At 33.7% G+C, this 23235-nt stretch overlaps 1 protein-coding gene and 1 long non-coding RNA gene across 2 annotated transcripts; one reads left to right on the forward strand and one right to left on the reverse strand.

The window, feature by feature from the left end:
* Positions 1–2594: 2594 nt before the first annotated feature.
* Positions 2595–8478, forward strand: LOC145568004 (protein FAR1-RELATED SEQUENCE 6-like). The gene is made up of 5 exons (XM_081627449.1): positions 2595–3954; positions 4454–5865; positions 6563–7769; positions 7933–7995; positions 8074–8478. The coding sequence occupies exons 2-5, from the start codon at positions 4511–4513 to the stop codon at positions 8200–8202; spliced, it is 2754 nt and encodes a 917-aa protein (XP_081483575.1). The 5' UTR covers positions 2595–3954; positions 4454–4510; the 3' UTR covers positions 8203–8478.
* Positions 8479–9170: 692 nt separating this feature from the next.
* Positions 9171–18879, reverse strand: LOC145569522 (uncharacterized). The gene is made up of 2 exons (XR_014096120.1): positions 18849–18879; positions 9171–9584 (listed from the first exon to the last, which is right to left on the reverse strand). It is a non-coding gene; the product is annotated as an uncharacterized LOC145569522 (long non-coding RNA).
* Positions 18880–23235: the final 4356 nt, after the last annotated feature.

The following is a 23235-nucleotide window of genomic DNA, read 5'->3' on the forward strand; positions in this document are numbered from 1 at the left end:
CCTTCGTTTTTTGTTTTTAATTTTTTCATCAGATGTGCAGATTACTCATATAATCATATGTTATTCATTTAATTATAATCAACTAGTACAATATATGTGCAATTGCACTATTTTAAAAGTAGCTCATCATTGTAGAGGGGTCCAAATCCTTTATCCCACTATTGTGTTCCATTTCATGTCTCATTCAATTTGATTGGTCCACATCATTTTAAATATCAATATTCTTTATTTAATTTTTAATATCAAATTAAATTAAATAAATTTTTACATAATTTATATTCTAATCATTATCTAATTTTTCTTCTTTATATAATTACATTTAATTTTTTTTTTCCCTTTATACTACCTCCATAATTGTACTCATCTTCTTCAAAGTTATTTTTAGAGTTATTGACCACATCATTGTCATTCAATTGCTCATGCTCCTCAAAAGAGTTTGCGACTAGTTTGTAATGATCCATTTTCTTTATCAAAATAATAATTCTGAACCACCAAAAAATCACATATAAAAATCAATAAAAATACATGTATCCAAAACCTAAGCAACTATGTAGTATCATTTTGACAATGTTGTAGCTTATAATAAAAGTAATTATCAATATATACTCTAATACCTTTTCTAATGACCACAAACAAAACATATGCATATAACTTTTTTTTTTTTTTTTTTTGAATAATAGCACATATAGTATAGTATTTCATAGATAGGTAATTCAATAAGAATTAAACTCAACCCCAATAAAATTCATATCTCGTATGGTAAATTGTTGAAATTGCTCGCCAATACTTCTCATGGAGTATCCATTAAAGTGAATTGTAATGCTTTAATATATATGGATGTAGTTAGAGAAAGAATAAATTGAGGTAACTTAAAAAAATTAGGGTTCTTCGTATAGTTATAAAGGTAGTATAAAGAAAAAAAATGAGATTGAATTAAACGAAATTGTATAAAGGAGAAAAATAAATAGATAAGGACTAGAATATAAATTATGTAAAAATTTATTTAATTTAATTTGCTATTGAAAATTAAATAAAGAATATTGATATTTAAAATGATACATATGGACCAATCAAATTAAATAGGACATGAAATGGGACACAGTAGTGGAATAGGGGATTCAGACCCATTGTAGAGGTTCAAGGGTTGTAACTTTAGTAAAATTACATAACTCTACAAAACTATGTACGGAGTAGTTTTATCTACACCTAAAACATATGTTGTCCATTTTGAATGATTAAATTATCTATGATTTTTTCATTTTTTTTTTTTTTTTTTAATCTACTTTTAATTTATTAGAAAAGTTAAATAATAACATATGGAACCTGGTAAAATTACAAGAGGTGGTAGCTAGTCATTGTGGAGGTTGTAGCTTATATTGATGTAATTTGAGAATGATAATGTGACAACCCAAAGTTACAAGGTATGTAGTTATCCATTGTGAATGCTCTAAGGTTATATTAGCTCAATGCATAATAGTGAAATACTTTTCGTGTTTTCGTGAGGTGTTAAAATCTGAAATTTCAAAAAATAAATTCATCTTGGAGACCGTACAATTTATATTAAAATATAAATTAAATAATTACTATCCAAATTGGTGTCTTTTTCAAAAGACATGGATTTCACTAGATATACAAATATAAGCTAATGTTGTCGTATGTATAGTAAACTTATGTCCTATGGAGTAGGTGTAAAAATTTGTCAATTAATACTCTATGGATACTTCAATATATAAAATTTATTAAGAATGATACATGTTGATTATTCTTAATGTGATTTTTTCCTGTCATTTTTTTTTTTTTTTTGTTCTTTAACATTTAATTGATATGAATGTAACATACAAAAGTCAAAAAAATTTAATGTATTGTTAATTTTAAAAACAGTTATTGAAAATTAGTAACCTAGTTTTACAAATTTCAAATTACATTATAACCATTATTTTACAATGTGAACTTTTTATTTTTTTTAATCAATTAAAATACATCATAAATAAATCTCGATTTAAATTACTTTATGAAATGAATTTTATGATTTAAAAATAACATAATTATAAGATAATTATAAGAAAATTATTGAGAGTTATAAAATATTTATACATATAAAATGTTAGATTTATTCCCAAAAAAAAAAAAAAAAAAAAAAAAAAAAAAAAAAAAAAAGTAAGATTGCTTTTTTTTTTTTTTTTTTTTTTTGTTAAATGTTACTCCACTTAATTTTCTTGTTCAATGAAATAGGTTTTTTTCTTTTTAACGGGTAAATGTTACTCCACTTGACGCTGCTGTTCTTTTGCTCAAAGAAATAGGGCCTAACACGCCTTTAGTAAAAGAAGCAGACAAGCAGTAGATAATACAGCAAAATCGTGCATCGTTGAGGGTAAAACATATGAGTAATCAATAAATTGAAGAGCCCTCTCTGTTATTTTTGGTTTTAATGAGGGTGGGGGAGGAAAATCGAGTGGATAACAACGGCAAATAAGAAATGTGGACGTTTTAATGACAATCAGCTAATGGGAAACATTTATTCACATCACCAAACAGAAATACTGTCACTTCAAAATTTGTTTGCTCTGGGCCAGTTGGGACTTTGGGGAGGTTTTACCTAGTTCTGTATTCACTCTATTTTAAATGAAAGAAGAAACTAAAAAAAAAAATATCTTCTGAAAAAAAACAGCAAAGGAAAACACATTGAAGAGCATTATTATCCATTAAATATTAAATATCTAAAGACTAGGGGTGAGAAATTGAGCAGTAGCAACTAGCAAGTCTAGCAAGCAACAAAAACAGAGAAAGAATGGGAATGCACTTGGCGGTAGTAGCGGCATTTCATCTATCAAGGGGAGTGAGTGCGGGTGCGGGTGCGGGTGCAAGCTTGACTACCCCTCGAATCGCGGCTAACTTGATATGGCCTTTTTTATTCAAGCTCTGCCTAAGCGTCAAAGTTTCCCCACAAGATTTAGTTTGTTCAACCAGGTTCTTGCTTTTTCAAATTGCTCAGATTTTCTCTGGTATCAATAATACTAATAATACTAGTAATAGCCGATGGGATCGAACCCTTCGATTGGTGCGCGAGAGAGTCGCCGCTGCCAGAGATTCGCCACGGTCTTTACCTCATGATGATGAAGAAAGTCTCCGCATACTCTCAATGTTTGCTCTTTGAATTTTCATTTCCTATTATTATTTTCTTCAACAGCTACATCACTGTATATTATCGTATCATTCCATTAGGTACTTCTTTGTAGTATCAAATATTAATTAATTTGTTTATGGACCACCTTTTTCTATAAATCAGTAAACTAATGATTAAGTAGAACTTGTTTATAGGAATTATTTAGTACATGCCAAGTAATTGTATCCGTATGTTGGGAAAGGATCATTTTCTGCAACTTTTTCCTTACTACTAAAGACCCAGTTTCGTAATCTTATATTTCAATTAACTGAATTGGTAGAAGTAGAAGTAACAAGCAAGGTTGTTGAGCAATAATACAATATAAAGAAAAAGTATTCACAGAAATACAGAATCCTTCACCCTATAAATAGTAAAACTAATGGAGGAAACTTGCTTATCCGAATTTTTTCGGCGATTTCGAGTTCATCTCAGAGATATCAATTCTCATTTATCACACAAGCCACATAAGCATATTTTAATATTTTTAAATACCAAGAGGTGGGGTCCTTATTTTTGTGAATTGACGACGTTACATGACCATTTAACGGAGGGGTAGTTGCTGGAAAACAAGCAAAACACCAGAAACTTTTCTAATCGAGCTTGCCCTGTTCGCTGTTGCCCTTCTCTCCTTGTTTTCTTCACCAAACTAAACCCACCCAGAAAGTAGCGAAGGGTAAGCTGTCCGGAGCTTGGATCTATGGAGGATTCGTAAACTTTGGTCTCCCACTGCCCTTCAGACGAATTCATTCGTTGATGTTCGGCCTGGATGCAAGGTGTTGTCACTTATAAAGGTAAGCTCAATGTCCTCAGTAGTTGAGGTGTTCGTAGTTAATATCGCTGTTGCTAATTTAATTTCGACAATTTGTAGTGTGAATTGGTCGTAACCTTTGATTTGCGACCTGTGTAGTGGTATATTCTTCTAATTGTTATTGTATGAATTATGAATTCTAATTGCTATATGGGTAAACTGAATTCTGAAATGATTTCTGAATCTTTGATTATTCGGTTTGGGTGACTTCATTTCTGAATTGTTTTCTGAATTATTTGTAATGCAGTTTGGGTGAACTGAATTCTGAATTGATTCTGAAATTTTTGGTAATGTGAAAGAATTCTGAAATTTTGGTAATGTGAATTAAATTCTGAATTTTTGGTAATGCGATTTTGATTAGGTTTATTTCTGAATTTTTGGGCCTATGTGTGTTTCCTATGTGTTTGATTACTGTCTTTACTGATATTGCATTATTCTATAAACTGCTGTAGTTGATGATACATAATATGTGTTTTATATAGTTTGCAGTTAGTTATGTGTTAAATTCTGCTGTTGGTGGTCATTGGTAGCTGTGGGTAATGGATGAGAATTTTGAAATGGATGCAGACAGATTTAGTCCCTTAGGAGGGGTGGGGTGTGATGAGATTGGTACGTTGATGGAGATAGGTGTAGATGATAATGAAAATGAAGGCAATATTACTTTGGATGAAGAGAACTTGGATAATATATCCCTCTCACAGACCGTAGAATACAATTCTCCTTTACCATGTATCAATGACAACTCTTGTAGTCAAAACCATCAAGGTTCCCCAGTTGAGAGTGTAGAGACCTTAAATACAACAGTGTCAACGAATGATGTGATTGAAGTCACCTCTATTGAACCTCCAAAGGTCGGAATGGTTTTTAAAGGATGGAAGGATATTGAGTGTTATTACAAACTATATGCTGAGGAGTGTGGCTTTGGGGTTAGCCGGGTTCAAGGATCATATACTACTAGTAAAGAGAGAAGGGGAATCACTTGGAAGTGTGAATGTTATGGTGCACCGGATATGAGGGCGAAGCGAGAGGCTAAGAAAAGGGCGAAGCAAATGGATGTTGGCGGTTGTGGAGGAAATGTGAATGGTGTAATAGGGGAGGCAGAGCTATCACGTGGGAAAAGGAAATCTAAAAAATGTAATTGTAAAGCTAGGGTATATGGAAGTGTGAATCGTGAAGGGCTTTGGGTGTTGCAAAGAGTGGAGTTGGAGCATAATCATGATATGTGTCCAAGTATGGCAAATTTAGTGAAAGAGTACCGTATGAAGAAGATGACCTCCACAGTTCGCAAGCGTTTGGTGAATTATTATGAGGTGGGTGTACCTGTGAGTGTAATACGTCGATGTTTAGGCACGGAAAATCCTAATTTGCCTAATGTGAAGGATATGCAACATGAGGTGTACAAACAACGACGGCTTAAGATGGCCGGTGGAGATGCTCAAGCCATGATGGCTTACTTTGATTCCATGCAAGCCGATAATCAGAATTTTTACCATGCACATAGGTTGGACGATAAAGGTCGTTTAAAGGACGTCATGTGGGTTGATGCTCGGAGCCGTGTAGCTTATGAAGACTTCGGTGATGTCGTTTGCTTTGATGCCACGTATCTCACAAATGAGTATGAGCTACCATTTGCTAATTTTGTAGGAGTCAATCACCATGGCCAGTCGATCTTATTAGGTTGTGCCCTAGTTTCTCATGAAGATTGTGATACTTTTCGGTGGTTATTTAAACAATGGCTGTTGTGCATGGGCAATAAAGCCCCTCTTGCCATCCTAACTGACCAAGCCCCTGCTATGAGGAAGCCATTAGTTGAAGTCATGCCTAATACACGCCATCGATGGTGCATATGGCATATTCTCCGGAAATTTCCTGACAAACTTGCGAGGTGTGCCATGTAAGTTTTGTAGATTGATTTTATTAAAATTGTTTTTGTATTTATAATGAAACTTTTCAGATTTCTTTTTGTTTTGTTCTGAAGAATCTTCACCTGTTTTGTGGTTGTTTTGTTGTGTTGTTTGCAATATCATATTGGCATGTTTGTTGCCATTTAAGTTTTCTGCTATTATTTTTGTTGTGTTGTGTGCAGTATGATGTTGCCATATTTGTCAGTGAAATGGTGTTATAATTGATACCTGCTATGTATCAAGAGAGTCAGTACCTGCTATGGTGGAATTGATAACATTTGTTGCCATTTAGGTGTATATGAGATGGCCATTTAGATGGCACAACATGTCTATCTTTATAAGCTTAAACAGAAGGAGTGTAGCTCTATATGAGGTTTTGGGAGCAATGCTCTGGTGTAAAATGAGGATGAGGTTTTTTTGTAGGAGTAGGGTATTATTTAGATTCACGGCATATCCATATCCTGATTCTGAAGTCTTCTGAAATTTAACTTTATCTGATATGACATTTTTTATGTGTATTAAATAATTTTATGGCTAACTTGTATGTTGTTGATCTTGAACTGATTAGATATATTCAGTGCTTTAGTATAAGTGAGCATTTTTGTAAACTCCTGGTCCTTGAAAAAATTGCTATATGTATTTAAGGCTACATGTGTATGGAGGTCAGTAACACTTTGAAGCAAACAGGTACAATGATTTCAAGAGCCCGTTGAAGAATATTGTTTACGATAGTTTCACTACCGGAGAATTCCAGACCCGATGGTGTGAAGCAATGAAGAAGTATGGTTTGGAGGACAATGAATGGCTTCAAGAATTGTTTGTAGAGCGGCACATGTGGGTGCCAGCTTGGATGAAAGAGTTCTTTTGGGCCGGTATGAAAACTACACAGAGGGTTGAGAGCATCAACAGGTTTTTTGATGGGTTTGTCACCCGTAAAACAAGGTTGTGCGAGTTCCCCGAAAAGTACTCGGCTGCAATGAAGAAGAGGGTTGGTGATGAGACCGATGCAGATGCAAGGGATGCAAAATACATAAGACGGCTTGTGAGTGGGTTCAGAGCAGAGAGATACTTCCAACAAATTTACACTGATGCGAAGTTCCAAGAAGTGCAAAGAGAATGTGCTAGAATGTTGTACGTAGTTCCTAAATCTGAGACTGTGATTAGTGACGTTGAAATTCACTATCTGCTTTCAGATCGAGTATGGATTGTTCCGGAAGGATCAAATGAAGAAATAATCACTGATTATCGAAGGTTGTACTCTCTGGTATTTAATCCCGTTACCAAAGACATAACATGTGATTGCAGGAAATTTGAAAAGGATGGGATTCTTTGCAAGCATATCATTAGAGTTTTTGATGAAAATTTGGTGAAGCAAATACCATCGAAATATGTACTTGATCGGTGGCGCAAAGATGTGATGCGGAGGCACACACGTGTAAAAGTGGCATATCATGACCCAAGTCAAACCGCAGAAGGCATTCGCTACAACAAGCTGTTTCCTGACCTCGAGGCCTTGTGTGATGAAGCTTCCAATGTAGATGAGGATACAATTGTGGCTGTTAGAGAAGCAGTTCTCAAATTGCGCACCGAAGTCAGAGTACGTCGTGCACTTCACTTGGAGAAAAATATTCCGGAAGTGGTACCTAGTAATATGGATCCTTGCTCTCATAAAGGATCATCAAATCAGCCCCCTGAAGCTGGAGGTACTCCAATGTCTAAGCCATGCAATGTATCGGACACCGGAACAAATCCCAACAATGCACAAAATGAAGCTTCAACCAGCTCAAGATTTGTTGTCCGAGATCCAATTACTCAAAAGAGGCCTCGTGGTCGGCCTAAGGGCTCTAGGAACAAGACACGGGCTGAGCTAGGATACAATACAGGAAAAGCAAAGGTGAAAAGGTTTCTGTCTCATGAGCCATAATTGAAGATTAAGTACCAATACCCCTTTGATAATTTAATCATTTTTTTAAAAAAAATAAGAATTGATCTTTTCGTATTCTCCTAATATCATCAGTCATCTCCCTTGTTCTGAATGTAATTTATGTCTCCTGTAGGCATCAAAAAAGAAAGCTCCAGCAGAGGGTGCTGATGTTACAGGCGCAGCTACTAAGTTGCCGGTATTCGTTAAGTTTTTTCTCATGTGTTGATATGATGTTGCTATTTTACGATATGCTGTAATCAAGGTTTTGTTTCAGGTGAAAAGGAAGAAAAAGGACAACCCATACACCGAGTTCCTAGAGCCAACAACAGAGCCAGATGGCTGGTGTGAAGATTTTGAGGCGAACATGTCAGGTGAAGGATGGTCGATGCAGTTTGATATGTGATGAGAAACTTTAGGTGACGAGAAACTATTGTGATGAGAAACTTTTGGTGATTCATTTGCATTCTGATTCATTCAGATCTTTATTGCTTGATGTAATTCATCCTATTTAGATTGAGATTAAGGAATTATGATTAGGGAATTATGATTATAGTATGACCTTTTGTATAATTAGTAAGCATTTTGGTGTCGTATTTTGTAGTCACCAATCCTGGTAACAAGGTTACCCAAATTGGGGTCCTAATCTGACTGATTGCCTATCATGTGTAATTTGTACATGCTTAATGTTTAGTGTAAAATTGGTCTATGTCTATCTGGCAGTACACAATTTGCTTCTTATTTGTGACTTTAATGATTATCAAATTGCGCGACCTTGTATTCGATTTCATAAGGTTCAATTTGTGAGGGAGAATTTTATACTTTGGATCTTTAATAAGGGGCCCTCTCTTTTGCAAGCGTATTAAGCATTAAGATTATATTCCTACTTTAAGTTGGGCCTTGCTTAATTTGCGGGTCACTTAAGCAGAACAAGTCCAACTCAGTTTGTACTTTCTGAATGCTTTTAAAATAAAATTTTTAAAGGTAAAACTAGATAATTTAAGGATATTAATGGGTTTAAATGCTCATTATCTATTTATGATTGATTGTAAATGTCGTCCACTTAAACATCGTGCAAGATAAATGCACGAAATAAGAAAAAAAAAGGATAAATGCACGAAATTATTCCATTTAATTTGACAATTATTTATTCGATAACAAAATGTTCACGCATTCATTGTTCGTTTTAGGGTTAAACACATTTCCGGAAATTACTCTTTTTAGTTCGATTATTTGAACAAGCTACATTGATAATAACCAAAAACAAATAAGTCAATTAGTTTAACAAAACAAACCTTACTATTAATGAAGTTGCCATCACATACATGACACAGGTTTGTACTTTCTAGCTAAAAAACATTACGATTAAGGAAATACAAGATTCATCTAGCTGAAAACCATTAAGCTAATTTGCTAGTACTATATTACATCCAAAAGGGCTAAGTCTACTACAAATTGCAACAACTTAAACTTTCTTAAACACAAAACATTAATTAGCTTCTACTGTAATCAAACCCTCTGACCAACATGTTTTTAATCAGGAAAGGCATAGACATAGTCTTGGTTCTTAATGCCGGATTCCCCAATGGTGAACCTCCTGTTAAGCTTCTTGTCTTGGTGTTGCATGCGAATGATTTTGGGATCCAAGTTGACTTCAGCAGCCCATTTCTGAAACAGCCTTGTGAGCTTCGAAGTCAACTTTGCGCAAACTTTGACTTCATGATAAGGTGTACAAGTGTTTCTAATGTAGAATGCCTTCACCCTTGAATTCATGTTAGCATTAGGACTCTGTAATTAGAGAACCAAAATGAGATAATAAGTATAATATAAGGGGAAGCAATTTTTAGACAAGTTTTGAAATGCATAAATTTAGTATACTACATACCCTGCCATACACAATGATTATGTCTCCGGTCCTTATCCTCACAGCTAGTGCCGTGGCTTCTTGAGGAATAGCCACACCATTCTTCTCTAGAGTTATTGCATAGGGTGAAACATCCACCCTAGAAGCATAATCCTCGTAAATGGCTTCAAAGGTCTCTTCATCCCTTATCTCGTAGAAAACGCCCATGTCATTGCGTTGTCTACTCTTGACCATGATTTTGTGGTTGGTGGGAAGTGGTTCGTTAGCTGCAAGAGGATCGAGAACATCATCTCTCACCACCGGACAGCCACTGCCACTAGCTCCGTCACTAGCAAAGTTCCTAGACTAACGGTTTCCACAAGCCCGTAGTGTGTCAGAGAAAGCTAAACCTTCCATTAGTTGGTTTTTCACTTTGTTTGAAGCCACGTTTGGCCTCTTAGTAATGCCCACAGCATCATTTCGCAACCGCTTAATGGCATTGCGATAGAGTGTTTTCTCCCTGAGGGTCCTTTTCTTAGGAAATCTCCTCGGGATAGGACGAGTCTTAAGGGCTACAAATTGCTGGGCTAAAGATGAAGGAGGAGTATTTTGTGTTGCTTTGGAAAGGCTCAAACCAAGAGGGGATGGCATTTTGTGGGTTGATGAAGATGAAGACATGCTTCACATAAGGCTTAGGGTTTTGAAAAAAATGTTTGATGGTTTGGTGGGAAAGAAATGTCTTCCCACCAGTAGCCTTTTATAGTCAATGATATCCAATCATGGAGTGCCATGAAACATTCACTTTGGCGGGAAATTATTTAGACCATTGCCCTCCTAAGTAAAGATACAAGACCCCACTTTCTCCCTTGACTCTTTATTTGTTTGTTACCAATATATTTGTTTTGGTAAATTACATAGACAACCAAAACATTGTCCCTATGTCATTTCTATTGATAACAGATACGTATTTAGAGGATCAAACCCTACACTTTTTTTTATATATTTATGTTTGTCTTTTATTTTTTGTGAGGGAAAAATAGTACTTTTTTTAAATACAATATACGAAGTACAAGTATCTAAGGACCGCAAGATGAATACAAATAATTAGCGGAGTGTAATAGGGTCCGTCTCCGAATTGGTAATTCATTTTAAAAAAGGATAATTATATCAATTTTTTATTAAGTATATTAATATGCTATATGTATATATCATCAATAGATTAAATGAGTTTTAATAAGTTTGATTAATAAGTTTGATTAATAAGCAAATTGGCTAGATCAACAATGCTATACCTCATCAAACTCTCCTTTATTTAATTCTTGGGTGAACAGATACTAATTACTAAAATCCATTTTTATACAAGACGAGTAATACCTACAAAAAAGTGTTTTCACACATGAATTTGATATAATAAGTTAAATTAAATGTAATCTTCAAATCTATTTTCATTAAAATTCACATATTGCGTGATATCTTCGTTATTTGATAAAGGTGATGATTTAGGAAATCTGATCCTTAAATAACGCTAATCCATTGACACTTTTATCTGTTTCCTTTTATCTTATTGTTGATCTTAATTTACCAGACGTAGTGGATTGGGTTAAGTTAAATTAACCTTTATAAACAATTTTATTTAATTTAATCGATTTGCTTATCTCGTAAAATACTCATCAGTAAGAAACTCAAACCTAATTTTTTTTTTTAAATTTAATAACTAAAATTTTTTTTTTTAGAAAATAAGAAGTTTGATAATTTGTAGCAACAATTAAACGATTTGCTTTACATTAAAAACAAATTTCCTCAATAAAATAAAATAACAAAAAAAACCAACATCAACTATTATTAAAGATACTTATCAATATCAACTAACGTAATCCTACTATTATTAAATTATACTATTTCACTTTGTGGTTGGACGTTCATCCTAGGGAAATTTTGAGAAACATCCTAAAGGAAAGTTGTAAGTTGTGTCAGCGGAAAAGTATATACAAAGTACTGCCATATATATTTAAGAGTAGAACTTTATATGTTCTCAAATAATTTAACCATATCGTCCCTAATCTACCTTTTCAGAACTTACTACAAGCTACATTGATTGTCAACTTACTAATGTTGTTATTTGATTTTGTATTGATGTGACAAGACCTACTATTTGTCCAAGGAAACAATCCTTCCCAACTGAATGATTCACAATCCTAGAACTTATGTTTTACATATCCTACACAATGAACCCCCTTTTTCAATAAAAAAATTTAACCCTTCACGTTGTCCTGTACGTTATTATCATTTACCTTAAAAAAAAAAAACAAATTTGGGAAATCTAAATTTGCACAAATAGGAGGAAATTTTGGTAAAAATATTAATATTAAGGGTTGTTTGTAAAAGCAAATGGGGTGCACATTTTGGGACTAAAATTTGTCCATTAGGTACTGTCAAAAGGGGACGGAGGGAGTTGTTGATACATGACAAATATTATTTAATGTTATAACATCGTACACAAATTTGAAAGCGTCGTAAAATTAAAATTTCAAACATTATAACACAACGATATAATTTAAATACAGATAAAGAAGAAAACTAACAAGATTTCTAAAAAGGGAAATGGAGCAAATATTTAAATAGGGTCGGAAATGGAAAGTAGAACAAGTATATATTTAAAAAGGAAGGAAGTATAATTTAATACAATGAAGAAGCTTCATTTGTCTTAATATAATTAAGTTCATATATCTTATGTTTGTGCTTGCTTAATCACACTGAATTCATGCTATTTGTTCCCAAGACAAGAAAAGATCCAAAAAAAATAATGCCCAAAATAACAAATATTTAAATTTAGGAGTGGTACAATCAAGATGAGGTATGAGTATTTGTTGAGGATACACGTGCATATTGGAAACATTTGGGACATGAAGGATCAAAGATATGTCAATGCCCTTGATGTAATTGCGCTTGGTGTCACTAAGGTTTATGGAACTTTTGACACTAAGTTCATGGGACCAAATTACCATTATACCCTCAAACCCTAAACCCTAAACCCTAAACCCTAAACCCTCAACCCTAAACCCTAAACCCTAAACCCTAAACCCTCAACCCTCAACCCTTAACCCTAAACCCTCAACCCTCAACCCGCAACCCTCAACCCTCAACCCTAAACCCTAAACCCTAAACCCTAAACCCTCAACCCTCAACCCTCAACCCTAAACCCTAAACCCTCAACCCGCAACCCTAAACCCTAAACCCTTAACCCTGAACCCTAAACCCTCAACCCTGAACCCTCAACCCTCAACCCGCAACCCTCAACCCTCAACCCTAAACCCTTAACCCTCAACCCGCAACCCTAAACCCTAAACCCTAAACCCTAATCCCTAAACACTTAACCCTTAATTGTAATCCCTAAACCCTAAACCCTAAACCCTCAACCCTCAATATGGAATTCCTCGATATGGAATTCCTTTGAACACACATATGTGTTTATGAAATATTGCGATCATATAATCAGTCATTTGATAATTGTTCATAATTTGTAATCATATATACACTCGGCGATGTTGTTACCTTTTATGAATTCCATACATAATGATTCATTAACGTCAACTTATTATATTGATAATTTGAGTTTTTGATATTTATTTAACCACTGACTTAAAGCTGTGTTCATACAATTTGTCAACGAATGATTTCCTGAAAACTTCACTCTTGGCATTATGTGTATTATCGTTGTCTTCTATATCTTAATTTATCAAACCTAATGGATCGATTGGGATAAGATCTCTTGTTCTTAGGAGTATTTTGTAATTAAATTTGATCAATTTGCTAATCTCTAAAAATTCTCATTAATAAGATACTAATGAAATAATTTTTATTTAATTAAATTAATTTTTATTATTTTCCAGAACATATGAACTTTGATAACTATTTGCTTTACATGAAAACCGCATTTCTTCATTTAAAAAAAATAAACATATAAAAACCACAAATTTAATCGAGAATTAGTCTTGTTCTTAATATAAATAAGTTGCTTTTATCTTGATTTAATTGTAGCCATTGATTTTATGGCTGTTGGAGGTTATATTTTCAAGTAAGTTTTATCTCTTAAAAAACTTTCAACGGTAATAAAAAAAAATCTGTAATTTTTTTTTAAAAAAAAATTTTACCAACGACTTTCTTATATTTTTGCCTATAAAAAGAGACCAATATTGCATATGTTATTCACACTTTAAATTAATCATGTCATTATTATGAATACTTTGATAATTATTACAAATAATTGTTACGCAAACTAAATTGATGACAAATTCAAGAACTTATAGATGTCATTACTTTGACTAACATGTTTATTAGAAGAATAATTAAACATAAACTCTATTGGTAGGAGAGACAAAACATGGTAGGGTATTGATAAAAGTAGGAGAGAGAATGGTGGGGTTACTCACCATTGTAGGAAAAATAAAAGGAGTGACTCAAGAGGGTGACTCAAGATAGTGGAATATGATGTGGAGGGAAAAAGTAGGGAAGAGAAAATTGTGAGCCACCCCACCATTGTGGGTGCTCTTAAAGGAAAGTTGGAGGTTGTGTCAGAGGAAAAGTATATAAAAAGTACAACCATATATATTTTTAATAGTAGAACTTTTTATGTTCTCAAGTAATTCAACCATATCTTCCCTAATCTACCTTTTCAGTACTTCCTACACATGGATTCAACCATTCTATAATAGACTTCAGTAAGCATGCCCTTGTATTGTTCAAATTTTTTTAAAAAAAATTGATTTGACTAAACGCAATGTATCAGATCATTCAGATTATACTCAAACACGCAATCTAATTTCGTTGAGGATTGAACCCATTTGTTTTGCTAAGTATTCCTTGAGGATAGTAGTTTTGAATGAACTAGACCAAGTTACTCTAGACACGTGTGAGTAAACATACTTGTTATCTTCACAGGTGCCCTTACCCATAATACCAATATATAAGCATGACTTATACAACCTAAAGACCTGTGCTCACCATTTTCACTTGAACAAAAAAAATAATCAAAGCTTAACCCTCATGGCTACCCTTGATGTCGACCCTCAAAACCCCGTGTACCCTCAGGGCTGCTACGCAGTTCTGCTACCAGACCATATGGTTTTTAAAGATACAAACATTGAGGGAAAACCAGAGATCAATTTCAATAAGGCCATGTACTTTACCGTCAAAAACGAACGTAATGCCCGTGAGATTATTAGCAACGTGACAATTCGAGACATTATTCGTAGCCCTGACAGCCCATGGGAGGAGAAACTTCAGGGAATGGTCATGCTTGGACCAAATGGTGAGTTCGTTCCTGCCCATCTCCCTAATTTAGTTGATATTGTTGGTACAATAGACTTAGTTGATGTGTTTAAGAAACTCAACAGTGGTAATGCCAAGTATAACAAACAAAACCTTGGGGAAGTAATTCCAAAATTTCTTGAGAAAATTGTTGACCCCACTCCAATTATCAATATTGAGGGACCTATTTACCCACTTACTATTAGGAAGGTTAAATCAGAATTTGCATGCTACTCTGATGGTTTTCAGATTTTTTATTTGCATGAGAAGATTAGTGAGCTTGATGTAATAGCATGTGTTGGAAGGTTTCGTGTCGATCCTTTCATAAGGTACACTGACGTTAGCCTTGAGTCTAAGTATGAAGTAGGTGAAAATGCCTTTCGTCTAGGTTCTTCCATTGTTATGTGGAATGCCCGTGGCGTTACTCGTCCCTCATTTAAGTCCAATGTCCAGAAAATTATCGCTGTTCACAAGCCTATCATATTCATAATTGTTGAGGCAAGAGTCTATCGTAAGTCATTTGAAGAAATTTTTAATTCAATTGACTATGAGTTCAATTGGACTTTGGATGAGAGTGTTGGGTTAATGGGTGGGCTTGCTGTGATATGGGACGAGAAAGAAGTCAAACCAGATGAGTTGCTGGTCACGATGACACAAGACTTCCCAATGAGGCTCTTAGGCACAATGAAGGTAATTGGCTAGTAAAATTCAAATTCCAATTATTACTTGTTATCAATTGTATGGATTTCTATACTTACATTAATTAATGCAATTATTACTTTCACACAGCCGGCACCTAAAGAAGATGAGGACGGAGCAGCTGATGAACCCCGTGCAAAGGATGAGGAGGGAGCTACTGGTGTGGATGGCGAAGGTGATGCGGCGATTGCATCTGACGAGGAGGGAGCAGCTGATGAGGATGGAGCCTGAGTATGTGTGGGGCCGGGTTGCCTTGGTGTTTGTGTTGGTTGGATTGTATCACCTTTGTTTCTTATGTAATTTGTATGCACTTTGGTCTGTATTAACAAGGAACTCGTTCAATTAGTAGCATCCTTTAGACTTTCTATTATTATGTATTAATTAAGGTATTATCATGGATAGTCCATGGTAACCATGTTTATGTAATGTGTAAGTGAAGCTTGTATGAGCTTCTTTTTAATTTATGTAAGGTTATTAAGATTGTGTGGTTTAATTATCTACTTCATTATTGCATCATATGGTGAATGATCAACTTTATAATATCAAATGAGTTTTGTCGAATGTGCATTGGAAATCGTTTTCAATCGGAATGGAAACAAATAATTTAACTTGATGATTCGGATCACATCTACTTTAATTCAAAAGGTAGAGCTTAGTTTTCCTAGTTAAAATTAACTATAAGTAGATGAATCTAAACTTAGTCAAAATATATTGGTATTGAAGTGAAGAGTCATGTGTGCACTTCTATGTTTCAAATAAAGGTACTAAGGTGTTTGCTTCTGTCAAAAAATAAATAAAGGACTTGATTAGCCGGATCCACAGTAGTCAAGATTATGTGAATGGGCCAAATGAAGTGGTTTCATAGTTTATATCTTAATTCAAAAAGTAGTAGTAGTTTTCCATAACCAACATTAACTATAGGTATTCACAAAAAAAAAAAAAAAAAAAAAAAAACATTAACTATAGGTAAAGTAGATGAAAGTAAATTTAGTCAAAAGTTATTAGCGATTGAATTGTTTTAAGTGAAGAATCATGCATGCACTAATAAATGTCGATTACAGTTCTTAAGGTGTTAGCATCAAATCTTAAAAATAAAAAAAAGGATGACTTGCTTAACATAACTTGCTTAGCATAACGCTTAGCAGAACGCACAGTAGTCAAGCTCAAGCTTATGTAGAATGGCCCAAATAAAGTGGTATTATTCTACACATTCTTAGTAAATCTAAATTTACAAATAGGCGACTTCTTTGTTCTATATTGGTAAAACAAAGTAAAATACAACAATGTGACAGCATTCAACATGATAATAAGGTCCTCATTTTGGCGAGATGACAACATTCCTTGTATAACAGTAAAAAGGAAGAAGTTTGAACCAATAAAATTGTACAGAAGATCCACCTGCCTTCTAACACACAACTGCATGAAAAAATAATTCAACTAATCAGTTATATGCTTGTTGTGTTTTTATTCTAAGGAAACCCATATCACTTGTGCTTATTACTTACAGCGCTGTTAAAGTAATGAAATACTGGTGAACCATTACCAAGTCTCAGCAACCAAACATCTACAGGATTTCCAACTTTGGAAAGTAGCCAGAAGTTGCTTACTTTTGGAATTGTATGTGCAGCCAGAAGTTGCTTACTTTTGGAATTGTATGTGCATCTCCGCAGTACATCTAATGCTCAAATAAAGAACTATGATGTTATTGAGATGAAAATAAATAATGCACTCTTATAATGAAACCATCACACATTTGATGAAGAAGTAATCAAAACCGTACCTTTGAAATTAGAGCCATAAATGTAGTTATTTAGGATACATACAAGGGAGCATAATCCAACAGCCCCACCAGTATGGTGCCTAGAGTGTTTTCCACAGCACACAAGACCAGCAATTTCTACATAGTCTTCGCGCATCATTGAGACCTTTCATATAACCACAAGACGAAGTAAACATGACAGAATAATCCCAGCTGCTCGCCTCAACCGTATTCCATCGCCCCAACTCCAGTACTTCATGATAATCATGCCTCCTAAGACTCCAAGAAGCATCTTATATTCCTACCATTAAAAACCCTTTTCCCCTCACTCCCAGCCCCAGATAAAGTTGCTGTTGTGTTCATTCTTAGTACTGCACATAATTTACTCAGCTTGTTAATCTACGATAGCTTCAATCGACAACATAAGATAAAGGGATTGGAATAGTCATAACCACCTACAAGAAGACCTCGACAATGGGCTAGGTACAAAAGGAAGATGAGACCAGACGTTCTAAAATGTAGAATGGTCAACATGTCAAAATTTAAAGAAACGCTCTCCAAAACAGAGAGTTCCAAATGGTTAAATACGAAAATAGCACAATAAAGACCCAGGAATGTAAACCAATGAACCAAAGAACCAGGAATTTCAAAATAGAATCCCCAACACTTCATCTGACATTGTACGATAAATTGCAAACAAAATCAACTCAAGCATGAAAATCATAAGATGTTACCTAAAATTCCCTCACAAAGATTCATAAATTAGAATAAAGAATTCATAAATTGGATTAAAGAATATGACTGGTCACAAGGCAACTATATTGACTATTTTCCTATATAGTCAGATTCAATGTTTCTTCATAAAAAAGAACAAGGGTCCTAAAACCTGGACACATACTGCAAGGTGAAGATGCTCAGATAGGCAAAGTCAGGCATAACTCAATAACATTAATACAAAGTAACCATTTATGCAAAGAAAATACATACTAATCAAAATAACAATCAATTGCATAATTAGCAGTATAGCAACACATATTCATACAATCAATTCATTGATTAGCAGGACAATCAATTGGTAGCAAAAAAAATTGTTAAATTTAAATTTGCCGAATTCAATTCCTAATTAACCAACATTCAATTGTTCACATTGCAGGACAATCGATTGATTCGATAAGCATATTAGGAAGCTCAGCATAACTCAGTCGCTTCTATTTAACAACCTCAACATAACTCAGTAAACAATCAATTCATTAATTAGCGGGACAATCAATTGGTTAATTAGCACAATTCAATTCATAATTTAGGAACATTCAATTCATGCAGGACATTCGTTGAGCTTCGACAAACAGATAAGCAAGCTCAACAACACTCAGTCGGGACTAATTATTAAAAGGCTAGAATGTTAAAATGTGAATTAAATATAACAAACGCAATTAATACTTACAGCCAGTCATCAAATACAAAGATATCGACCACGTTTCCGGGTAACCAACACGGAGACCCACCTAACTTGCTCGGAGACCATACAGCAACAACCCCCTTCTGGTAACAAGGCCGGAAAAGTGATCATCACGGGTTGCCGGATTCTGCGACCCTTCGTTCTCGATCCACCTCTACACTCGCCTCTTTTATCTCAACTATCACCATGAATGAACATCAACATTTTGTATGTCACATTCTCTCTCCTAGGTTTCCATTAGTCTACTTTGGTCGAGGATAACGTTCAATAAAAACAGCCGTTTCTGAGTCACCTTATGTTAACTTTAATGTTCCAATTATACCCTTAGTCATAATTGCGAAATGACGAATAAACCCCCGAGATAAACACCAAACGTTCATCTCTGAGATGAATGGGGGTGCACCCGAATTTTTTTGTACCAAGTAACTGTGTATCGCTGTGTTATTCTATAGAATATTTCGTATGTTGGGAAAGGGTCATTCGGACATTTTCTACAACATTATCCTTTGTTCTCATAGACCCAATCTCCTTATCATGTTGTACGATTAACTGAATTAATAAAGGTAAGGTAGGTGAGCGATTGATAAAATAAAGAAAAATATCTGACTTGTTAGACCAAACGACACGCAAAGAAACATTAAGGTAGAAGAAGGTACCGTAAACATCTGTATCTATACTATCTAGTATTTATATATTACTCCCTCCTTTATTTTTTAAATATTTGTTTCACTTCTCCGTGTCAGAGTTTTAGGAGAAATTGGTGAAACGGAAAAATTGGAGAAAGTAATAGAATATGGAGATAGTTGGGTAGGTGGAAGAATAAAAAAATTTAAAAAGCAAAGGTAGTGGAGAGAATTAGAGGAGAGCGTACATGAAATTAATAAAATATAATTAATAGTGGGTCTACTAGGTGAGAGAAATTAATTAAATATTGTAAAAACTTTACAAATAAGAAAATGGAGCAAGTATTTAAAAACGGAGGGAGTATGAGTTATATTAAAATACAGTCCCTTAACTTTGGTATTTGTAGCATTTCAATCCCTCAACTTTCAAATGAGGCAAAAAGGTCCCTCAACCACCCAAGCCTCACCATTTCTGGTGGAGAAAAAGCTTAATCAGTAAAGTTAGGGACTTTCAAACCAACTAAGCAGGTTTAGGAACCATTAAATATGATGTGTAATTTTTTTTTTATTTTTTTTTTCAAGAAAAACTTTAGAAACTTGTTAGATCACAAGTCAATTAATTAAAACAAAAGCTTAGGGATTTATAAAGCCAAGTGACGTTTTTTTTTTTAAAACCAAATCTATAGTACTCCCTCCGATTTTAAATACTTGCTCTATTTCTCCATACGCGGAGTTTTAGGAGAAATTGGAGAAAGTAATAAAATATGAAGGTAATGGGATTGGTGGAAGAATAAAAAATTGTAAAAAACCAAAAGTAGAGGAGAGAATTGAAGGAGAGAGAATATAGAATTAATATTGTTAGGTCCACTTGGTAAGAAAAATTAATTAAATATTGTAAAAAATTTCCAAATAAGGAAATGGAGCAAATATTTAAAAACGGCCAAAAAAGGAAAGTGGAGCAAGTATTTAAAAATAGAGGGAGTAATATATAAAGTGAAAGGGGGGTTTTGGGTGATAAATTTCACTTTTTCCAAAATACCCCTTTCATCTTTTATAATCTTTAAGAAAAAACTACCATTATTTAAAAAATATAACTACCATTTTTATTTTTTAAAAAAAATACCATCCTTTAATTTTTTTTTATCTTTTTTTTTAGGGAAATCATATCCTACCTTTTAACCTCCAATTAGTATTATACTAGCTTAGGCCCCGTGCCATGCACGGTAAGTCCAATTTTTTTTTTAAAAAAAGTAATTAAATTTAACAAATAAAATTAGATAAACATACACATCAAATATATAGAAATTATAGTGTTATAATCTGTATAAAAAGGCAAAGCAAAAGATTAATATAAAATATCATGAATTAGATTTAAAAAAATTACAGGGTGGTCAGTGTTATAAAGGTTACACCACACACAAAACAGGTTTAAAGATTTAAGTCATGTTACTTTTAAAGTAATTTCATCAATATCAATTAAATGAATCAATTTTATTACGAAGTATATTACTTTTTTTAGCAAATAATAATCCGGTTAAAGTAAGTTCGTTAATATCAATTATATGAATCAATCAAAAAGAGTTGGATTGAGATTTTAGGTAAATGTGTATGGAACAATTAAAAACATCAAATAAAAAGGAAAATATTTTTTTAAAAGGAAAAAAAAAGGAAAATATTTATTACAAAGATAATATAAAAGATTTGAAAGAATATTATTATAATTGTATTATACAAATATTCTTTAAAAAAAATTGCTAAAAAGGAAGGGGAAAATTGGAGGGAAAAAACAGCACCAAGATGTGACATTTGTCACATCCGGTGTTTGTTTTAGTATTAAGTTATTGATACTCCTGGATCATGGTACTCCAACCCTATATACTGAGTTATTTTGCCTAAGTCTTACGTTATTTTGTTTAAAATCTTGTGTTATTTTGCTAAAATAATATGTTATTAACTTATTTACTTCAACATCATGTATAAGAAAAAACATGCATTTATAAAAATAACATGTACTTATTTAAAAAACAACATATATATAAATTGAAATAATAAGAGGTTCACATAAAAATAACATGAACTAGATGAAATCCGTGCGATGCACGGTTTGTTTGAATTTTTTAAAATAATTTTTATATATATATATATATATTTATGTGCTAAAATTTGTTATATATTTAGATAAAATTCCTGATATCAAAAGATAATATTTTATATTTAATTAATTTAAACTGGAAAATCTCATTCGCCAATTTTGCTTACGTGTCATTTAAATTATTTAATTCTAAAAGAAATTAATAATCTCGTATTTAATCGGCTACCACTAAAATTTATTATCTTACATGGCGCGCTGAAAAAATTAAATCCTTCGTGGCTCTCTAAAAACTCGGGAAAAAACTCCCATATATATATATATATATATATATATATATATATATATATATATATATATATATATATATATATATATATATATATATATATTAGATTTTATAAATCTAGAGTACAGCGAAAGGATCAATGTTGAAAAAAAAAAACAACAACATGCAAATATAAAATAACATACATGTTGACCCTAAGTTTTGATGATGACTCAAAGGAACCTAAGAATCAACCTAAGATCTTTATATATGATATTGTAACTATTTTAAATATATTGTAAGAATCAACCTATCGAGTCGCGTCTTACGTATTAGGCGACTTATTAAATTAGGTAGTGGTCATATAATAAAGCACCTAACAAGTCGGACTTTTAGAGTCCCCTGTATATAAGGTGCGACTTGTAAACATATTGAGTCGCCTCATACTACTTAGGCGACTTGTTAAGTTGGAGTTAAAATAAAAAAAGCACCTAACGAGTCACCTAATATACATGAGGTGACTTGATAGGTTTACAAGTCGCATCATATATGCATGTGACTCTATAACCTGACTTATTCGGTGGCTTAAATTAGATTTTCAAAGTCAACTGCACATAAGGTGCAAGTCATTAACCTATTAAGTCGCCTTATACATATTAGGCGACTCATTAGGTGAGAGTCATAGCTAACAAAACTCACCTATTGAGTCGCCTAATATGTATAAGGTGACTCGACAGGTTTTCGAGTTGCACCTTATGTACATGTGATTTTGAAAATCTAATTTAAACCACCAAATAAGTCGGGTTATAGAGTCGCATGCATATATGGGGCAACTTGTTAGCCTATCAAGTCGTCTCATATATATTAGGCGACTCGTTAGGTGCTTTGTTGATTTTAACCCCAACTTAACAAGTCGCCGAATAAGTATGAGGCGACTCGATAAGTTTATAAATCGCATCTTATGTGCAGGTGACTCTAAAAGTCCGACTTATTAGGGGTTTTTTGTAGTAGTGTTTATACCCAATCCGCTCAAAATGATCCCAACCAGTCACGTAACCTGTTATAACAAGTTACATGACACGTGGCGACCTGTGATTGGTCAAAAAAATAAAATAAAATAAAATAAAATTTTAAAAAAAGTTAGATTTTTTTAAAGAAAAAATAATTAAAAAAAAATTTAAAACCCACCAACCACCCACCAGCTGCCACCTGAGCCCATCCATTGCCTTGCGGCTCAGGCCACCCAACCACAGCGTCGGAAACGCCGAACCCCCTCCCCTTCCCCTGAACCACCAACCCCCTCCCTCACGAACACCTACCTAGGCGCGCGGTTTTTAGAAAACCCCAGGCGAAGCTCCAGCGAGCCACAAATGATCCCACACGCTCTTTTCT

Source organism: Chenopodium album, chromosome 11 (assembly GCF_948465745.1).
Source record: "Chenopodium album chromosome 11, dcCheAlbu1.1, whole genome shotgun sequence".
In the NCBI taxonomy this organism is placed as follows: domain Eukaryota; kingdom Viridiplantae; phylum Streptophyta; class Magnoliopsida; order Caryophyllales; family Amaranthaceae; genus Chenopodium; species Chenopodium album.